This window comes from Penaeus chinensis, chromosome 25, assembly GCF_019202785.1.
Source record: "Penaeus chinensis breed Huanghai No. 1 chromosome 25, ASM1920278v2, whole genome shotgun sequence".
Lineage (NCBI taxonomy): Eukaryota > Metazoa > Arthropoda > Malacostraca > Decapoda > Penaeidae > Penaeus > Penaeus chinensis.
The window spans coordinates 687,578-706,153 of NC_061843.1; the positions used below are offsets into that span (position 1 = coordinate 687,578).

Genomic DNA, 18,576 nt, shown 5'->3' on the forward strand with positions numbered 1-18,576 from the left:
GTGGGGGAGGGAGAGGAACGTGTGGGAGTGGGGGAGGGAGAGGAACGTGTGGGAGTGGGGGAGGGAGAGGAACGTGTGGGAGTGGGGGAGGGAGAGGAACGTGTGGGAGTGGGGGAGGGAGAGGAACGTGGGAGTGGGGGAGGGAGAGGAACGTGTGGGGAGTGGGGGAGGGAGAGGAACGTGTGGGAGTGGGGGAGGGAGAGGAACGTGTGGGAGTGGGGGAGGAGAGGAACGTGTGGGAGTGGGGGAGGGAGAGGAACGTGTGGGAGTGGGGGAGGGAGAGGAACGTGTGGGAGTGGGGGAGGGAGAGGAACGTGTGGGAGTGGGGGAGGGAGAGGAACGTGTGGGAGTGGGGGAGGGAGAGGAACGTGTGGGAGTGGGGGAGGGAGAGGAACGTGTGGGAGTGGGGGAGGGAGAGGAACGTGTGGGAGTGGGGGAGGGAGAGGAACGTGTGGGAGTGGGGGAGGGAGAGGAACGTGTGGGAGTGGGGGAGGGAGAGGAACGTGTGGGAGTGGGGGAGGGAGAGGAACGTGTGGGAGTGGGGGAGGGAGAGGAAACGTGTGGGAGTGGGGGAGGGAGAGGAACGTGTGGGAGTGGGGGAGGGAGAGGAACGTGTGGGAGTGGGGGAGGGAGAGGAACGTGTGGGAGTGGGGGAGGGAGAGGAACGTGTGGGAGTGGGGAGGGAGAGGAACGTGTGGGAGTGGGGGAGGGAGAGGAACGTGTGGGAGTGGGGGAGGGAGAGGAACGTGTGGGAGTGGGGGAGGGAGAGGAACGTGTGGGAGTGGGGGAGGGAGAGGAACGTGTGGGAGTGGGGGAGGGAGAGGAACGTGTGGGAGTGGGGAGGGAGAGGAACGTGTGGGAGTGGGGGAGGGAGAGGAACGTGTGGGAGTGGGGGAGGGAGAGGAACGTGTGGGAGTGGGGGAGGGAGAGGAACGTGTGGGAGTGGGACGTGGAGGGGGAGGGAGAGGAACGTGTGGGAGTGGGGGAGGGAGAGGAAACGTGTGGGAGTGGGGGAGGGAGAGGAACGTGTGGGAGTGGGGGAGGGAGAGGAACGTGTGGGAGTGGGGGAGGGAGAGGAACGTGTGGGAGTGGGGGAGGGAGAGGAACGTGTGGGAGTGGGGGAGGGAGAGGAACGTGTGGGAGTGGGGGAGGGAGAGGAACGTGTGGGAGTGGGGGAGGGAGAGGAACGTGTGGGAGTGGGGGAGGGAGAGGAACGTGTGGGAGTGGGGGAGGGAGAGGAACGTGTGGGAGTGGGGGAGGGAGAGGAACGTGTGGGGAGTGGGGGAGGGAGAGGAACGTGTGGGAGTGGGGAGGGAGAGGAACGTGTGGGAGTGGGGGAGGGAGAGGAACGTGTGGGAGTGGGGGAGGGAGAGGAACGTGTGGGAGTGGGGGAGGGAGAGGAACGTGTGGGAGTGGGGGAGGGAGAGGAACGTGTGGGAGTGGGGGAGGGAGAGGAACGTGTGGGAGTGGGGGAGGGAGAGGAACGTGTGGGAGTGGGGGAGGGAGAGGAACGTGTGGGAGTGGGGGAGGGAGAGGAACGTGTGGGAGTGGGGGAGGAGAGGAACGTGTGGGAGTGGGGGAGGGAGAGGAACGTGTGGGAGTGGGGGAGGGAGAGGAACGTGTGGGAGTGGGGGAGGGAGAGGAACGTGTGGGAGTGGGGGAGGGAGAGGAACGTGTGGGAGTGGGGGAGGGAGAGGAACGTGTGGGAGTGGGGGAGGGAGAGGAACGTGTGGGAGTGGGGGAGGGAGAGGAACGTGTGGGAGTGGGGGAGGGAGAGGAACGTGTGGGAGTGGGGGAGGGAGAGCAACGTGTGGGAGTGGGGGAGGGAAAGCAACGTGTGGGAGTGGGGGAGGGAGAGCAACGTGTGGGAGTGGGGGAGGGAGAGGAACGTGTGGGAGTGGGGGAGGGAGAGGAACGTGTGGGAGTGGGGGAGGGAGAGGAACGTGTGGGAGTGGGGGAGGGAGAGGAACGTGTGGGAGTGGGGGGAGGGAGAGGAACGTGTGGGAGTGGGGGAGGAGAGGAACGTGTGGGAGTGGGGGAGGGAGAGGAACGTGTGGGAGTGGGGGAGGGAGAGGAACGTGTGGGAGTGGGGGAGGGAGAGGAACGTGTGGGAGTGGGGGAGGGAGAGGAACGTGTGGGAGTGGGGGAGGGAGAGGAACGTGTGGGAGTGGGGGGAGGGAGAGGAACGTGTGGGAGTGGGGGAGGGAGAGGAACGTGTGGGAGTGGGGGAGGGAGAGCAACGTGTGGGAGTGGGGGAGGGAGAGGAACGTGTGGGAGTGGGGGAGGGAGAGGAACGTGTGGGAGTGGGGGAGGGAGAGGAACGTGTGGGAGTGGGGGAGGGAGAGGAACGTGTGGGAGTGGGGGAGGGAGAGGAACGTGTGGGAGTGGGGGAGGGAGAGGAACGTGTGGGAGTGGGGGAGGGAGAGGAACGTGTGGGAGTGGGGGAGGGAGAGGAACGTGTGGGAGTGGGGGAGGGAGAGGAACGTGGGAGTGGGGGAGGGAGAGGAACGTGTGGGAGTGGGGGAGGGAGAGGAACGTGTGGGAGTGGGGGAGGGAGAGGAACGTGTGGGAGTGGGGGAGGGAGAGGAACGTGTGGGAGTGGGGGAGGGAGAGGAACGTGTGGGAGTGGGGGAGGGAGAGGAACGTGTGGGACTGGGGGAGGGAGAGGAACGTGTGGGAGTGGGGGAGGGAGAGGAACGTGGGAGTGGGGGAGGGAGAGGAACGTGTGGGAGTGGGGGAGGGAGAGGAACGTGTGGGAGTGGGGGAGGGAGAGGAACGTGTGGGAGTGGGGGAGGGAGAGGGACGGTGGGAAGGAAGGACAGGGAATAAGTGAGGAGGAAGGAAAGTGGAAGGAAGGAAAGTGGAAGGAGTGAGGGGGAGGGAGGGAAGTGGAAGGAGTGAGGGGGAGGGAGGGAAGTGGAAGGAGTGAGGGGGAGGGAGGGAAAAGAGGGGACGGAGAAAGGAGTGAGGGGGAGGGAGGGAAAAGAGGGGACGGAGAAAGGAGTGAAGGGAAGGGAAGGAGGGGAGAGGAGTGAGGGAAGGGAAGGAGGGGAGAGGAGTGAGGGAAGGGAAGGAGGGGAGAGGAGTGAGGGAAGGGAAGGAGGGGAGAGGAGTGAGGGAAGGGAAGGAGGGGAGAGGAGTGAGGGAAGGGAAGGAGGGGAGAGGAGTGAGGGAAGGGAAGGAGGGGAGAGGAGTGAGGGGAGGGACTGAAGAGGAGTGAGGGAGAGAGTAGAGAGGAACAAGGGATTGAGGGAGTGGAGAGGGACGAGATAGGGAGGGGAGGGGAGTAAGTGTGAAGGGATTTAGAAGTGGGGAAAGTGTGGAGAGGAGGGGAGTGGAGGGGAGGGGAGTAAGTGTGGAGGGATTTAGAAGTGGGGAAAGTGTGGAGTGGAGGGGAGTGGAGGGGAGGGGACGGAGAGGGGGGGGGGGGGCATAAAATCAATAAGACTTTAACGAAGGTCGCTACAGACCACACACACACCAGCGTGCAGTGGTAGTGGGCAATGACCTTTAAAGATACTACTAAAATGCTATTAAGATGCTATTATTCTATAATTTCGCTCGACGCTTCACTTTTTAGTTAAACCCAGGTTTATAACATTTTAATTTGTTCATTTTTAAGGAATATAATTATCTGTAACAGTTTTTCTTCTTTTTCTTAACTGGGAATCAAACGTCCATACAAGTTTTTTTTTCCACTTTAATACTCATTTCTATATAAAAATATATGTATACAGGAGATAGATTTAACAGCATAATTCAACAGTATAATTCATACAAGTCACCTTACCGACCCTGTTAAATACGGTAAATGCTTTCTTCACAGTAGAGTTTACAGTACTCGTCCATTCCAGGATATTCGCAGCCTCGAGGGGAAGCCTTGCACTGGAGCTGAGAGAGGGAAGGGGAAGGGGAAGGGGAAGGGGATGGGGAAAAGAGAAGGGGAAGGGGAAGGGGATGGGGAAAAGAGAAGGGGAAGGGGAAGGGGATGGGGAAAAGAGAAGGGGAAGGGGAAGGGGATGGGGAAAAGAGAAGGGGAAGGGGAAGGGGATGGGGAAAAGAGAAGGGGAAGGGGAAGGGGATGGGGAAAAGAGAAGGGGAAGGGGAAGGGGATGGGGAAAAGAGAAGGGGAAGGGGAAGGGGATGGGGAAAAGAGAAGGGGAAGGGGAAGGGGATGGGGAAAAGAGAAGGGGAAGGGGAAGGGGATGGGGAAAAGAGAAGGGGAAGGGGAAGGGGATGGGGAAAAGAGAAGGGGAAGGGGAAGGGGATGGGGAAAAGAGAAGGGGAAGGGGAAGGGGATGGGGAAAAGAGAAGGGGAAGGGGAAGGGGATGGGGAAAAGAGAAGGGGAAGGGGAAGGGGATGGGGAAAAGAGAAGGGGAAGGGGAAGGGGATGGGGAAAAGAGAAGGGGAAGGGGAAGGGGATGGGGAAAAGAGAAGGGGAAGGGGAAGGGGATGGGGAAAAGAGAAGGGGAAGGGGAAGGGGATGGGGAAAAGAGAAGGGGAAGGGGAAGGGGATGGGGAAAAGAGAAGGGGAAGGGGAAGGGGATGGGGAAAAGAGAAGGGGAAGGGGAAGGGGATGGGGAAAAGAGAAGGGGAAGGGGAAGGGGATGGGGAAAAGAGAAGGGGAAGGGGAAGGGGATGGGGAAAAGAGAAGGGGAAGGGGAAGGGGATGGGGAAAAGAGAAGGGGAAGGGGAAGGGGATGGGGAAAAGAGAAGGGGAAGGGGATGGGGAAAAGAGAAGGGGAAGGGGAAGGGGATGGGGAAAAGAGAAGGGGAAGGGGATAGAGGGGAAAAGAGAAGGGAAGGGGAAGGGGATGGGGAAAAGAGAAGGGGAAGGGGAAGGGGATGGGGAAAAGAGAAGGGGAAGGGGAAGGGGATGGGGAAAAGAGAAGGGGAAGGGGATGGGGAAAAGAGAAGGGGAAGGGGAAGGGGATGGGGAAAAGAGAAGGGGAAGGGGAAGGGGATGGGGAAAAGAGAAGGGGAAGGGGATGGGGAAAAGAGAAGGGGAAGGGAAAGGGAAAGGGAAAGAGAAGGGAAAGGGAAAGGGAAAGAGAAGGGAAAGGGAAAGGGAAAGAGAAGGGAAAGGGAAAGGGAAAGAGAAGGGAAAGGGAAGGGGAAGGGGAAGGGGAAGGGGAAGGGGAAGGGGAAGGGAAAGAGAAGGGGAAGGGGAAGGGAAAGAGAAGGGGAAGGGAAAGGGAAAGGGAAGGGAAAGGGAAAGGGAAGGGAAAGGGAAGGGGAAGGGAAAGGGAAAGGGAAAGGGAAGGGAAAGGGAAGGGGAAGGGGAAGGGGAAGGGGAAGGGGAAGGGAAAGAGAAGGGGAAGGGGAAGGGGAAGGGGAAGGGGAAGGGAAAGAGAAGGGGAAGGGGAAGGGGAAGGGGAAGGGGAAAGGGAAAGAGAAGGGGAAGGGGAAGGGAAAGAGAAGGGGAAGGGGAAGGGAAAGAGAAGGGGAAGGGAAAGGGAAAGAGAAGGGAAAGGGAAAGGGAAAGAGAAGGGAAAGGGAAGGGAAAGGGAAAGGGAAAGAGAAGGGAAAGGGAAAGGGAAAGAGAAGGGGAAAGGGAAAGGGAAAGAGAAGGGAAAGGGAAAGGGAAAGAGAAGGGAAAGGGAAAGAGAAGGGAAAGGGAAAGAGAAGGGAAAGGGAAAGAGAAGGGAAAGGGAAAGAGAAGGGAAAGGGAAAGGGAAAGAGAAGGGAAAGGGAAAGGGAAAGAGAAGGGAAAGGGAAAGAGAAGGGAAAGGGAAAGGGAAAGAGAAGGGAAAGGGAAAGAGAAGGGAAAGGGAAAGGGAAAGAGAAGGGAAAGGGAAAGGGAAAGGGGAAGGGGAAGGGGAAAGATAAAGAAAGAAATCAGAAAGTCCGTATAAACAAACACCAGAAAAGAGAAGATAAAAAATCAATATAAACACCAATTATCGACACCCACAACATTATACAAACCAAAGGCCACCGCTCGCAAGACCCTCTCTTTTCCCACCTTGCCATCCGTGTGACAGACGCAGGCGAGGCAAGGCGACACGGACACAGGAGCACCAGGGCGGTACACGACGCTCATATACGTACAGGACTTGGGCTGGTACGTCGGTTTCTCGGCCCACAGAGTCAGGTCTAGCTTGTGCAGATGGCTACACGGAGTAAGAGGATTCCTGAAAAAAGATGGTCAAGAACTTCAGTGAAGAGACGTCATGTTCACTGAAGGAAAAAGGCAGTGGGATTTCTGAATGATGGCGCAGTGCTTAACTGAAATAGACAAATAAATAAAACAAAAAATAATGAAATAATTTTTAAAAATGCAGAGGAAATGGTTGGTGTATATATAGTGAAGTCGGTGTGCATGGGAGATGCTCGAAATTGTGGTCATAAAGAGAAACATTGGAACGTCTCAAAACGTACTCGTTAAAAAATGAGACAGTGTGTTCCAATGGGAAAAGTAAAACACGAACGCTCGGTGACAGGCTATTCGTCATCACCTAATTTTGTCACGAGCTGGTAACACTGTTGTATGCTAACCCTGTATTGCCTGGATCGCAAGAATACATGCCATGTCTTTCCTAACAGAGGATTCCACAAGTGCGTGATCACCAGAAGGTCAATTACTAATCTTACTTGGCCTACAATGTTCACCCTTTATCTTGATTTTCAGATTTGTTTATTTTTCATTGCTTATCAACATTGTTCATAACATTATAATCATCATAACACAAAAATAGGCCTACTAACTGGCTCCTTGTGGATTACCCAGTACCAACAGAGTTAAGGGTACGTGAAACAACGAACATAGTAAAGTGCCCTAAACTGTTGCGTAGATAATAATTAATATAATGGACTCGTCTAACCCCCTGTTAGCAATGCACTCGAGAAACAAGTACTAGTTGCATGGTCGTTAACTCTAATAATGGTCGGTCCTTTCCAATTGCAAAGTCCCCCATTCAATGTTGCCATTATGTGAACCGCCATTTTAACATGGGTATCGAGTCACAATGTAAATCTGAGGGACGAACTTGCACATTTGGAGGAGACTGTACGTTGAATATCAATGAATGAATGAATGAATGAATAAATAAATGAATGAATGAATCAGTCAATCGATCAATCAATCAATGATCTACACAACACGTAATAAATAAAGTTAAAAAATCTACAAATTTCACTGATGAAAACAAAAATTTACTTCCGGTTGCACGGCAAACGCAGCGCTTGGGGTGGTATCCTGTGGTCGAACTTCTCGGCCATATTTTCGCACATTATACTAGAGAAGGACGCTGTGCTGCGGATGGCGTGGAGCTGCACGTAGCTGAAACCCGCGTCCTTATTCTCGTACCTGAAATTTTGACGTTGAATGTTTAGATCAATCCTTTTAAGAGACTTTAAGACAGGGCACCGATTATATTAGGTTTTGGTAATCTAGTGTGCATGAGGATTAAAAATAACTGCAGTTATTATGTATGTAGAGAAACAGAAAAAGAGAAAATTGACAGAAGTCAAACTTTCATATATGCCAAGGGTATATCATTAACGTAAATACCATATAAATGTCCATATATAATACTTACCAAAATCTATCTCCACGTTTACTGTTGAGAAATTGGAAGGCGATGATGCAGGCGAATGTCGGGCCCACTAAAGCCCCAGGCAACAGCTTCTCTGCCTGTGTAAATATTAACAAGTGCACCAACACGTCTCCGCTAATCATGCTAGTGATATTAGAAAAATGTCTGCTATCTAAGCAGTAGTCATATAAAAGTAGTCAAATAAAACGTACGACCTACGCAACGCATCTTATTCAACATATCAACCGAAAATTGGCGTTACTCACCAGACCGCCGACATAGAGGTCAATATCGTGCACACTGGCGTAGACCTGCCGAAAGGCGGTTATTGCTTCGTCGGACATGGTGCTTCTCAGGTCGTCGAAATTCGCAGTAGGTCCCAGACCACAGAACTGTCGATATGTAGTGTACGAAGCAATGCCGTGGTCTCTGGCTGCAAAGGAATTGAGAAAGCAGTATTAATTAGGTTCACTTAGTAGCTTTTATGCGGCAGGCCCTCCCACCAACGTTTATTCTGAAGGCTCACTTACCATCAGCTTTCATGACAAGTTGTCAAGCACACCAATCCCACCACCACATTCACCAAATAACTACAATCATTAATCTTTTTAAAAAAATCTGTCTTCATTACCTCTAGCTATGTTCCTGGCAAACAGGTCTTCTCCCGAATGAGGAACTCCTAATTTCTCGAAGAGTCGGTTGAGGGTGATGTCCACGAGTATCAGGTCGACCGGTTTCAACCTGGTTCCTACCATCCCGCGAACCAGGTAGTCGCCGGATTCCATCTGTCAAGGTCATGGCACGGAAGGGAGAAGTTGGTTGTTAGGTTTCCTCATTTCCTCCCTTCCCTCCCATACCCTACCCTCCCATACCCTACCCTCCCATACCCTACCCTCCCATACCCTACCCTACCCTCCCTCCCTCCCTCCCTTTACTCCATCCCCTCCTTTCTTCCCTTTCCTTTTGGCATTATTCTAAGTACAGCATGCATATGTCATGAGAAGGGGAGAGTGATATATACACATCATATAAATGTTATAAGAAAAGTATAGTGATTGATACACGTTACAACATTATAGTGAATATACATCATTTATATATAAGAAAAAGTATAGTGAATGATATCCAAAATAATTAGAAGGTTATACAAGTTACAGGAATAACATATGGATAAAACGGACAGGATTTCTTCATCCGTAGAACAAAGTGTACACACACACACACACACACACACACACACACACACACACACACACACACACACACACACACACACACACACACACACACACAAAATCATGATGCGTTCACATCATGATCTCATCACCTGGATCCACACAACTTGAAGTTACTCCAGACGACGGACTTTGCTAAAGCATCTTCATGTGGCGAGAAAAGTTTGCAGTTTCTAAAGTAAAGCACTCCAGTAAGACTTGCCCATACGATAAGAAAGCCCAGCGGCACTGATATCAGTTATCTATCCTTAATGAAAAATAATAAATTATATGAAACTGACAGACGTAAAGGTTATGTTCTGAGTGATAAATCTAGTCTTAACATACACTGCCTAGGTACGTACACTAGTCTGAAAAGTATAGTGTATGGCTAACCTTGTGATTCAGAATAAACTACCTGCTCAAAGCTATGTCATTCGTAAGCTGTGCACAACAACCATTCCCCCCTCCCCCCAAAAATTAACCCCTACTCACTCCACTCTCCCCCAACCCCCACTCGCCCGAATAAAACAATCCCCCCCTCCCATTTATTCTTCTCTCAAATCCCCTCACATTAGTCCCTCCCACACTCTCCCCCCTCACATAAGCCCCTCCCACACCCTCCCCCACCCTCATCCCCCCACAACTACTCACCGGGAACACCATAGTCGTATTGTGGAAGGTCTCGACGAGCGGGAACGACGAGACCGGCAGGTAGGCCTTGTCCAGCATCCGGAAATCGTCCGGGATCATCGTGTGCCCGAGGCGGAAGGCTGCCGTGGTGAACTCGTTCAAGACGCCGGGGTTCACGCGGCTGTCGTAGTGCTGGGGGGAGGGAAGGGAGACGAGGTGGGAAGGAGAGGGGAAGGAAGGAAAGGAGAGGAGGTGGGAAGGAGAGGGGAAGGAAGGAAAGGAGAGGAGGTGGGAAGGAGAGGGGAAGGAAGGAAAGGAGAGGAGGTGGGAAGGAGAGGGGAAGGAAGGAAAGGAGAGGGGAAGGAAGGAAGGGAGAGGAGGTGGGAAGGAGAGGAGGTGGGAAGGGGAGGGAGAGGAGGTGGGAAGGGGAGGGAGAGGAGGAGGGAAGGGGAGGGGGAGGAGGTGGGAAGGGGAGGGAGAGGAGGTGGGAAGGGGAGGGAGAGGAGGTGGGAAGGGGAGGGAGAGGAGGTGGGAAGGGGAGGGAGAGGAGGTGGGAAGGGGAGGGAGAGGAGGTGGGAAGGGGAGGGAGAGGAGGTGGGAAGGGGAGGGAGAGGAGGTGGGAAGGGGAGGGAGAGGAGGTGGGAAGGGGAGGGAGAGGAGGTGGGAAGGGGAGGGAGAGGAGGTGGGAAGGGGAGGGAGAGGAGGTGGGAAGGGGAGGGAGAGGAGGTGGGAAGGGGAGGGAGAGGAGGTGGGAAGGGGAGGGAGAGGAGGTGGGAAGGGGAGGGAGAGGAGGTGGGAAGGGGAGGGAGAGGAGGTGGGAAGGGGAGGGAGAGGAGGTGGGAAGGGGAGGGAGAGGAGGTGGGAAGGGGAGGGAGAGGAGGTGGGAAGGGGAGGGAGAGGAGGTGGGAAGGGGAGGGAGAGGAGGTGGGAAGGGGAGGGAGAGGAGGTGGGAAGGGGAGGGAGAGGAGGTGGGAAGGGGAGGGAGAGGAGGTGGGAAGGGGAGGGAGAGGAGGTGGGAAGGGGAGGGAGAGGAGGTGGGAAGGGGAGGGAGAGGAGGTGGGAAGGGGAGGGAGAGGAGGTGGGAAGGGGAGGGAGAGGAGGTGGGAAGGGGAGGGAGAGGAGGTGGGAAGGGGAGGGAGAGGAGGTGGGAAGGGGAGGGAGAGGAGGTGGGAAGGGGAGGGAGAGGAGGTGGGAAGGGGAGGGAGAGGAGGTGGGAAGGGGAGGGAGAGGAGGTGGGAAGGGGAGGGAGAGGAGGTGGGAAGGGGAGGGAGAGGAGGTGGGAAGGGGAGGGAGAGGAGGTGGGAAGGGGAGGGAGAGGAGGTGGGAAGGGGAGGGAGAGGAGGTGGGAAGGGGAGGGAGAGGAGGTGGGAAGGGGAGGGAGAGGAGGTGGGAAGGGGAGGGAGAGGAGGTGGGAAGGGGAGGGAGAGGAGGTGGGAAGGGGAGGGAGAGGAGGTGGAAGGGGAGGGAGAGGAGGTGGGAAGGGGAGGGAGAGGAGGTGGGAAGGGGAGGGAGAGGAGGTGGGAAGGGGAGGGAAGGAGGGAGAGGAGGTGGGAAGGGGAGGGAGAGGAGGTGGGAAGGGGAGGGAGAGGAGGTGGGAAGGGGAGGGAGAGGAGGTGGGAAGGGGAGGGAGAGGAGGTGGGAAGGGGAGGGAGAGGAGGTGGGAAGGGGAGGGAGAGGAGGTGGGAAGGGGAGGGAGAGGAGGTGGGAAGGGGAGGGAGAGGAGGTGGGAAGGGGAGGAAGGAGAGGAGGTGGGAAGGGGAGGGGAAGGAAGGAAGGGAGAGGAGGTGGGAAGGGGAGGGGAAGGAAGGAAGGGAGAGGAGGTGGGAAGGGGAGGGGAAGGAAGGAAGGGAGAGGAGGTGGGAAGGGGAGGGGAAGGAAGGAAGGGAGAGGAGGTGGGAAGGGGAGGGGAAGGAAGGAAGGGAGAGGAGGTGGGAAGGGGAGGGGAAGGAAGGAAGGGAGAGGAGGTGGGAAGGGGAGGGGAAGGAAGGAAGGGAGAGGAGGTGGGAAGGGGAGGGGAAGGAAGGAAGGGAGAGGAGGTGGGAAGGGGAGGGGAAGGAAGGAAGGGAGAGGAGGGTGGGAAGGGGAGGGGGAAGGAAGGAAGGGAGAGGAGGTGGGAAGGGGAGGGGAAGGAAGGAAGGGAGAGGAGGTGGGAAGGGGAGGGGAAGGAAGGAAGGGAGAGGAGGTGGGAAGGGGGGAAGGAGGAGGGAGAGGATGTGGGAAGGGGAGGGAGAGGAGGTGGGAAGGGGAGGGAGAGGAGGTGGGAAGGGGAGGGAGAGGAGGTGGGAAGGGGAGGGAGAGGAGGTGGAAGGGAGGGAGAGGAGGTGGGAAGGGGAGGGAGAGGAGGTGGGAAGGGGAGGGAGAGGAGGTGGGAAGGGGAGGGAGAGGAGGTGGGAAGGGGAGGGAGAGGAGGTGGGAAGGGGAGGGAGAGGAGGAGGGAAGGGGAGGGAGAAGGTGGGAAGGGGAGAAGGAGAGGTGGGAAGGGGAGGGAGAGGAGGTGGGAAGGGAGGGAGAGGAGGTGGGAAGGGGGGAGAGGAGGTGGGAAGGGGAGGGAGAGGAGGTGGGAAGGGGAGGGAGAGGAGGTGGGAAGGGGAGGGAGAGGAGGTGGGAAGGGGAGGGAGAGGAGGTGGGAAGGGGAGGAGAGGAGGTGGGAAGGGGAGGGAGAGGAGGTGGGAAGGGGAGGGAGAGGAGGTGGGAAGGGGAGGGAGAGGAGGTGGGAAGGGGAGGGAGAGGAGGTGGGAAGGGGAGGGAGAGGAGGTGGGAAGGGGAGGGAGAGGAGGTGGGAAGGGGAGGGAGAGGAGGTGGGAAGGGGAGGGAGAGGAGGTGGGAAGGGGAGGGAGAGGAGGTGGGAAGGGGAGGGAGAGGAGGTGGGAAGGGGAGGGAGAGGAGGTGGGAAGGGAGGGAGAGGAGGTGGGAAGGGGAGGGAGAGGAGGTGGGAAGGGGAGGGAGAGGAGGTGGGAAGGGGAGGGAGAGGAGGTGGGAAGGGGAGGGAGAGGAGGTGGGAAGGGGAGGGAGAGGAGGTGGGAAGGGGAGGGAGAGGAGGTGGGAAGGGGAGGGAGAGGAGGTGGGAAGGGGAGGGAGAGGAGGTGGGAAGGGGAGGGAGAGGAGGTGGGAAGGGGAGGGAGAGGAGGTGGGAAGGGGAGGGAGAGGAGGTGGGAAGGGGAGGGAGAGGAGGTGGGAAGGGGAGGGAGAGGAGGTGGGAAGGGGAGGGAGAGGAGGTGGGAAGGGGAGGGAGAGGAGGTGGGAAGGGGAGGGAGAGGAGGTGGGAAGGGGAGGGAGAGGAGGTGGGAAGGGGAGGGAGAGGAGGGTGGAAGTGGGGAGGGAGAGGAGGTGGGAACAAGTGGAGGGGTGGCGGGGGGGGGGGGGGGGGGGGGGTCGGGGAGGGGGGCGGGGGCGGGGGGAGGGAGAGGAGGTGGGAAGGGGTAGGAGAGGAGGTGGGAAGGCGGAGGGAGGAGGAGGTGGGAAGGGGAGGATGAGGAGGTGGGACAGGGGAGGGAGAGGAGGTGGGAAAGGGGTGGGAGAGAGGAGGTGGGAAGGGGAGGGAGAGGAGGTGGGAAGGGGAGGAGAGAGGAGGTGGGAAGGTGAGGAGAGAGAGGTGAAGGGGAGGAGAGGGTGGGAAGGGGAGGGAGAGGAGGTGGGAAGGGGAGGGCGAGGAGGAGGGAAGGGGAGGGAGAGGAGGTGAGAAGGGAGGAGAGCGGACGGTGGGAAGGGGAGGGAGAGGAGGTGGGAAGGGGAGGGAGAGGAGGTGGGAAGGGGAGGGAGAGGAGGTGGGAAGGGGAGGGAGAGGAGGTGGGAAGGGGAGGGAGAGGAGGTGGGAAGGGGAGGGAGAGGAGGTGGGAAGGGGAGGGAGAGGAGGTGGGAAGGGGAGGGAGAGGAGGTGGGAAGGGGAGGGAGAGGAGGTGGGAAGGGGAGGGAGAGGAGGTGGGAAGGGGAGGGAGAGGAGGTGGGAAGGGGAGGGAGAGGAGGTGGGAAGGGGAGGGAGAGGAGGTGGGAAGGGGAGGGAGAGGAGGTGGGAAGGGGAGGGAGAGGAGGTGGGAAGGGGAGGGAGAGGAGGTGGGAAGGGGAGGGAGAGGAGGTGGGAAGGGGAGGGAGAGGAGGTGGGAAGGGGAGGGAGAGGAGGTGGGAAGGGGAGGGAGAGGAGGTGGGAAGGGGAGGGAGAGGAGGTGGGAAGGGGAGGGAGAGGAGGTGGGAAGGGGAGGGAGAGGAGGTGGGAAGGGGAGGGAGAGGAGGTGGGAAGGGGAGGGAGAGGAGGTGGGAAGGGGAGGGAGAGGAGGTGGGAAGGGGAGGGATAGGAGGTGGGAAGGGGAGGGAGAGGAGGGGAGGGAGGGGAGGGAGAGGAGGGGAGGGAGGCGAGAAAGAGGAAAGAAAAGGAGGAGAAGAGGAGAGGAAATATGTGAAATATATGATGAAAGATGAGCGAGGGAGGAAGTTATGATTAGCAAGGTGGGGAAAAAGCAAAGGTAGATTCTATGCAAAACAAAAAATCACATGAATTAATATTCATTCGCTCAAAGCACAAGACTCACATTTGAGTAACCGTTTTTCTGAGGAAGCAAATCGTATTCTTTAGCTTTCCAGTAACCGATGAGTGTTGGGATAAACTCGTTGTAAACCATGTGCTGATATTGGGCTATGTTGATCTGCCTGGCGACCTGTGAGGAGAAGAAAAGAATGAACTTCTACGGTTCATAATGACTTGCCTCTTTGCACGCCTTCTATTTTGAACTGACCATCCGGGGTGTGTGTGTGTGTGTGTGTGTGTGTGTGTGTGTGTGTGTGTGTGTGTGTGTGTGTGTGTGTGTGTGTGTGTGTGTGTGTGTGTGTGTGTGTGTGTGTGTGTGTCTGCCTCTCTTAAGTATGCCTACATTTTTTAAATAATGGTTCTGGCGAATAATCATAGAGGTTCTTCCAAATTCCTACAAAATGTATACACAAGCTTTCTACATGTTTTCTGTAGGTTAAATAAAATCTTTTCCTGCCCTATTTAACTCCCCTAAGGACCCTCCCTCCCCAAGAACCAACCCTCCCTCCCTCCCTCCCATCCCTCCCTCCCCAAGAACCAACCCTCCCTCCCTAAGAACCCTCCCTCCCTCCCCAAGAACCAACCCTCCCTCCCTCCCTCCCTCCCTCCCCAAGAACCAACCCTCCCTCCCTCCCCAAGAACCTTTTTTCGCCCTGGGTCTCCCTTTTTCTCACCTGATAGATCCTCTCGTCGTCCCAGTGGGGGTTGATTTTCGCGAGCCCCATTGCAATGCGATTATGCTCACGAAGGTACAGTATGTGAGTGACCATTATGCCAAGGTGTTCGTTGCTCCTGCGGTAAACAAAAAATGAGGATCGGGATAAGATTAAATAAGTTTTCGTTAATGCTTAGTAGGTGTATTAGAGGTCGTTAAAATTGTCGACGAGATGGATATATTTGTAAATATGTAATCGGCTTTCGCAACGAGAATGGTAAAACGTAGAAAACTTAATTTGCTAAATCGCTGAAATCCATTTTTGAAGATGTAAAATAGTTGTACAATATCTGTATAATGACCACTGATAGTTAAAGTTACTTTCATGACAAATACTTAGGAAATAGTAATACATCAATCACTCAATGAAACCTAGATATAGGATACTGCAATTACACCGGTACAATGGTTAGCCATTTTTAATATCAAGAACTAAACATCCATCTACCTCTAATACGGAACCCGGAAAGACATACGCATCCATAACCTGTACTACCCACTCCAAAAAAACAAATAGCCATCTACTTCTTCTACATAACCCGGAACAAGACCCAACCATCCATTTACCTCTACTACACAACCCGGAACAAGACCTAAACATCCATTTACCTCTACTACACAACCCGGAACAAGATCTAACCATCCATCTAACTCCACTACACAACCCGGAAAAAGATCCTCACCTGTCATCCCCTGCCATGAAGCACTTGTTATGCTTCGTACGGCAGTCCTCGAACAAGTCGCCAGGAACCAGAGGCAAAACCCCTTTGTCGAAGTTCATGACCCGAGTCTCAGTCATGTGACCGTTGGCAAACAGTCGCAGGCGGTTCATGCGGCAGTCGCTGGTGCCGTAGACCTGTGTAAAAACAATAATTAAGAAAAAAAAAAGAGTTTCGAAATCTATTTCAATGCACCGACGCAACGTTCTTTAAGAGTCCCCAAAACAAACAAACAAAAATCTAAGGACAGGACAAACTACCGTCGACAAATCCAGAAATCCAGTGTTGGTGTTGATCTGGTCGACCGTGTGACGACCAAAGCCATTAGGTCGACCTCTGACGACGGTTCTGGAAGGAAAGTCGACACGGTTCAGAACTCATTTTGATGGGGAAATGGGTAGCGAAAGCGAAGCGAAAATGGGGGGGGGGGGGAGGCGGGAAGCGAAAAGTGTTCGGATGCCTAGGTCGATAGTGGCGCGATTTGCACATTGGCAACGCTGAGAAATGCACTTGGAAGTGGGCTTGGTTGGAGCAACGATTGCTTCGATACAATTCTTAATTCCCCCTTCCCGTGAATAATACTGGCTATCATTCTGACGTCTGGCATACATAATACCCACCATTCTCGGCTTGCAGGACGAATACTCCACTTGTAACGATGCCAAATCATGCCAGACTTTGACGGAAAGTAACAAAAGGCGAATGCCAACTTTTTGACACAATGGTGCCATTTTAGCAAGAAGTTTGGCATAATTCCACAGACAATTCGCACATGACCCGGAGATTTTTCTATCGTTTGGGTAACGTTATTCCGGAGATTTTTATATCGTTTGGGTAAGGTTATTCCGAAAATTTAGTGAAGAAAAAAAATGGGAAGGGGGGGGGGATACTCATTTTCTTGGACATGCATGTTATAAGAAAAAAAAATGCAAAAATGTGTGATATTGGATTCATTCTCTCAAAAAAAAAAAATATCTTAAGAAAAAAAAAAAAAATGGTAATACTCAAATCCTTTCTCTTCCTCACACACACACTGACATTCATTAATCAAGGAGCCACCGGGGCAGCTGTATCACTATCATTAATCAGGGAGCCCTCCGGGGCGGCTGGGCGACCTGACCTCACTTCGGCGATAACAGGATACGCTCTGGAGGGGATACGCCTACGGAGACCAGCGGAGTTCCCACGCCCTGGGCAAAAAGCTAGGGAGGAGCGACGCAGCCTGACCCGAGGGAGGCAGAACGAGTCCGACCCATGAACCGCGAGCACCTCCTCCCCTTCGCCCGGAGGAGCTGCCGCCGCCTCCACCACGACTACCATACCTCCGCCTACTACGTGTCTGTTTCTCAATAAAGCTGTTAAACGGATACCGAGTTTTCCTCTGGACCTGCCAGATAATATAGTGGTTTTCTTGTACATTTGAGTTAAGAGCCCATTATAGCTGGTGTTCAGGGTGGTAGAACTCACGTTCCTGCCTCCGCTCAAGAATCGTTGTCAGCAGCCTACAGGACCGCGTAAGTACACAAGGGTCATATTCCTTTTTTCCCGTGTCCCCCATTTGTGAGTTTTGCTCTGGACCTGCTAGATAATTAGTGGTTTTCTTGTACATTTGATATAGAGACCAATATACACACACAGTCATAAATAACAACAAAACCATATACTACTAATAATAAGAATAAGAACAACAGATCCGCTCCCCGGCCCCACCTCGTGAAGGGGAGGCACCGAAGCTTCCCGGTCTTGGCGTCGTGGGCGGACATGAAGGGGTCGTTTCGAGGAATGGGAATGGGCACGCATCCAGGATTGGTCCACGAGCTGCAATCCTTACATTCCAGTGGTTTGTCGTCGGCGCCTGAGAATATTTGGAGAGGAATGAGCGAAGGAATGTACAAGCTACTGGAAGGTTCCCTTCCAAACTGATAAGAAAATATGGCAGCCCACGGGGAGGAAGAGTATATACGTAAGGAAATACGAGACATTAATAGGATGATCCTCGTGTAATTAGAATCCGACAAAAAATCTGAAACAATCACACAATCTGAACTTTGAATTAACCAAATAAAACTGAACATAAATCGCCAATAATGAGACCTTTGACCGACCTTGCTCGTAGGGTGTGAAGTACTAGATCGTGGTGAATGAAACAATGCATTACCATTACAAATTTATGAATAAATTTAAAGAGAAAAAATGAAAAGAAAGAAATAAGAAAAGAAACAACAGCAAAACATTTTTTTTTTTAAGTAGTGGTCGACGAAATGACACTAGCTCGCGCGAACTCAAAATACAACACCAACCCAGCTCATAAAATATCCCTCCGACAGGGAAAAAAACCCACATGAACTTTGACCTCTCGCCGCCGCCCTCTAACCTCGAACAACGGGCGTGAGAACGAAATCGTGGTCGATGAACTGGCCCGTCTGCATGACCATGACGTTGTGCTCCGTGGGGCGCGCCGGGGGCAGATTCCGCACGGCCAGGCTCACGACGCGCGGGTTGGGGAGCAGCCCGCCCGTCGCGGAGCGGGTCCTGAAGAAGGCGTCGTCTGCGGGGAGGAGAGGAGAGGGGAGGAAAAGGGAAAGGGGGAGGAGAAGGGAAAGGGGGAGGAGAAGGGAAAGGGGGAGGAGAAGGGAAAGGGGGAGGAGAAGGGAAAGGGGGAGGAGAAGGGAAAGGGGGAGGAGAAGGGAAAGGGGGAGGAGAAGGGAAAGGGGGAGGAGAAGGGAAAGGGGGAGGAGAAGGGAAAGGGGGAGGAGAAGGGAAAGGGGGAGGAGAAGGGAAAGGGGGAGGAGAAGGGAAAGGGGGAGGAGAAGGGAAAGGGGGAGGAGAAGGGAAAGGGGGAGGAGAAGGGAAAGGGGGAGGAGAAGGGAAAGGGGGAGGAGAGGGGTGAGGGAGAGAAGGGAAAGGAGGGGAGGAGAGGGGTGAGGGAGAAGGGAAAGGAGGGGAGGAGAGGGGTGAGGGAGAAGGGAAAGGAGAGGAGGAGAGGGGTGAGGGAGAAGGGAAAGGAGGAGGAGAGGGGTGAGGGAGAAGGGAAAGGAGGAGAGGGGTGAGGGAGAAGGGAAAGGAGAGGGGTGAGGGAGAAAGGAGGGGGGAGGGGGAAGGGAGAAAGGAGGGGGAGGGAGAAAGGAGGGGGGAGGGGGGAGGGAGGAAAGAGGAGGGGGGAGGGAGGAAAGAGGAGGGGGGAGGGGGGAGGGAGAAAGGAGGGGGGGTAGGGAGAAAGGAGGGGGAAAGTGAAGT

At 55.0% G+C, this 18,576-nt stretch overlaps 1 protein-coding gene across 1 annotated transcript in view; it reads right to left on the reverse strand.

Annotated features, from left to right (window-relative positions):
* Positions 1-3,682: 3,682 nt before the first annotated feature.
* The window catches only part of LOC125038692 (peroxidase-like), a 31,104-nt gene continuing 16,210 nt past the window's right edge, over positions 3,683-18,576 (reverse strand). The window contains exons 5-17 of the mRNA XM_047632257.1: positions 17,714-17,887; positions 17,050-17,194; positions 15,600-15,687; positions 15,304-15,476; positions 14,580-14,697; positions 13,910-14,035; positions 9,408-9,578; positions 8,171-8,324; positions 7,806-7,972; positions 7,543-7,637; positions 7,161-7,310; positions 5,967-6,135; positions 3,683-3,891 (exon numbers count right to left, since the gene is read on the reverse strand). Coding sequence (XP_047488213.1) covers positions 3,799-3,891; positions 5,967-6,135; positions 7,161-7,310; positions 7,543-7,637; positions 7,806-7,972; positions 8,171-8,324; positions 9,408-9,578; positions 13,910-14,035; positions 14,580-14,697; positions 15,304-15,476; positions 15,600-15,687; positions 17,050-17,194; positions 17,714-17,887 — 1,823 coding nt within the window. The 3' untranslated portion in view covers positions 3,683-3,798. The remainder of the gene's footprint in view (positions 3,892-5,966; positions 6,136-7,160; positions 7,311-7,542; positions 7,638-7,805; positions 7,973-8,170; positions 8,325-9,407; positions 9,579-13,909; positions 14,036-14,579; positions 14,698-15,303; positions 15,477-15,599; positions 15,688-17,049; positions 17,195-17,713; positions 17,888-18,576) is intronic.